The sequence below is a fragment of the Micropterus salmoides genome, unplaced genomic scaffold, assembly GCF_014851395.1.
Source record: "Micropterus salmoides isolate LMB-PRFRI ecotype aquatic unplaced genomic scaffold, ASM1485139v1 Ms_hic_scaffold_19, whole genome shotgun sequence".
Classification (NCBI taxonomy): Eukaryota; Metazoa; Chordata; class Actinopteri; order Centrarchiformes; family Centrarchidae; genus Micropterus; species Micropterus salmoides.
The window spans coordinates 23,304,004-23,305,569 of NW_024041039.1; the positions used below are offsets into that span (position 1 = coordinate 23,304,004).

The 1,566-nt window shown below is 46.7% G+C and overlaps 1 protein-coding gene across 1 annotated transcript; it reads left to right on the forward strand.

Annotated features, from left to right (window-relative positions):
• Positions 1-209: 209 nt before the first annotated feature.
• olig4 (oligodendrocyte transcription factor 4) lies at positions 210-974 on the forward strand. Its single transcript, XM_038728278.1, has one exon. The coding sequence runs from the start codon at positions 210-212 to the stop codon at positions 972-974; it is 765 nt and encodes a 254-aa protein (XP_038584206.1).
• The last annotated feature ends 592 nt before the right edge of the window (positions 975-1,566 follow it).

The following is a 1,566-nucleotide window of genomic DNA, read 5'->3' on the forward strand; positions in this document are numbered from 1 at the left end:
TAGACAGACTCACTCCTCTGGATCACTAGATTGAACAGCACAAACTCTGAGAGAAGTGAGACTGTGGTGACACTACAGGGAACTGGAACAGCGTGCAAGCAGAGAACTAGGAAGCATCTGAAGAATTTCAACTCAAGCTCCTTGCATTTAGGGTAGTATTTCTGAACCATCTTTCACTTTGTGCACCACTTTCCTCTGTTCCAACCAAGATGGATTCCGACTCTAGCTCCGTCTGCAGCCGCTCCTCATCCCCAGACCTGGTGGTGGACGACTCTGCTGGGAGCTTCTTCTCCAACAAGATGTTCCAGACGTACTGCCGAGAAAACAGAGAAGACAGCGAGGCCAGCCAGGGCAGGATGAAGCGCTGCAGTGGGGGCGGTAAAACCAAGACCAGGTCTGACCTCAACAAGGATGAGGTGCAAGACCTGAGATTGAAAGTCAACAGTCGGGAGAGGAAAAGGATGCATGATCTGAACCAGGCGATGGATGGCCTGAGAGAGGTCATGCCCTACGCTCACGGACCTTCAGTCCGCAAGCTGTCAAAAATCTCCACCTTGCTGCTAGCTCGCAACTATATCCTCATGCTTTCCAGCTCATTAGATGAGATGAAGAAATTGGTGGGGGATGTTTATGGAGGTAGTGCTGCCATCCAGAGCCGCACTGCTGCCCACCCTGCTATTACCCCTGCAGCCCCCACTGCCCACCTCCCTCTACATCCTCTGGCACAGTCTCTGCACTCTCTGATGGGCAGCACGCCCTCAGCCCTCCAGCATCACTCAACCTCTACAGCCCCGCAGTCCCCTCCGTCCGCCAGCTTCCTGGGTTTTCATGCTCCAGTCCAGGGCCTTCTGAAGGACCCCCTCCACATGGCCGGCGCCTACAGGCACTTCCCTGGTATGCCCTGCCCCTGTTCACTCTGCCAGCCTTTGCCCACCACTACCTCCACATTACACAGCGTGTCTATGACCAAGTGAGCAGGGCTGTCTTAAAAACTGACCTCTACTGTTCGGATCAACACAATGAACCAAGCAGCTCACAGGAAATTGTTAAATGAACTGCAAAAATGATGGCTGTTGCCAGAGCTTGTACATACTGTATATATCTTGTGCCATGCACCTGCTGCTATTTTTTATCATTTGTGTCATTTGCATCGTTTATACAGAAATATTCTAAATGCACCAGGTAAAATCAGAGTAGCAAATACTGTAATTTATCTGATGTCTGTGGTGATCAAACATTGTCAGAAATGGAACTGGTGTGCCCTATTGTGTAGGATTTCTATTTTCCTAAATTAAAATTTTGTTATAATAATAACTATTGTTTGCCTTCTTCTTTTCATGAATGTTATTTTTAAATTAATTATGTATACTTTTGTGTTTTCCCTGACTGTTGTTCATTTTGTATTTGTGGAACAAAAAAAACCAATATCTGCCAGGCACTGTATCTTCTTACAAGGCAGCTAATTTTCTGAGAAGGTTTTAGACACATACAACAGCTGTATCAAAATAATACAACAACATAATCTTTATTAAACAGAAGGGGCCTTATTGGTGTGAAAGGACAGGA

Coding starts and splice junctions, on each gene's coding strand:
- olig4 (XM_038728278.1), top strand. CDS start 210: ATGGATTCCGACTCTAGCTCCGTCTGCAGCCGCTCCTCATCCCCAGAC.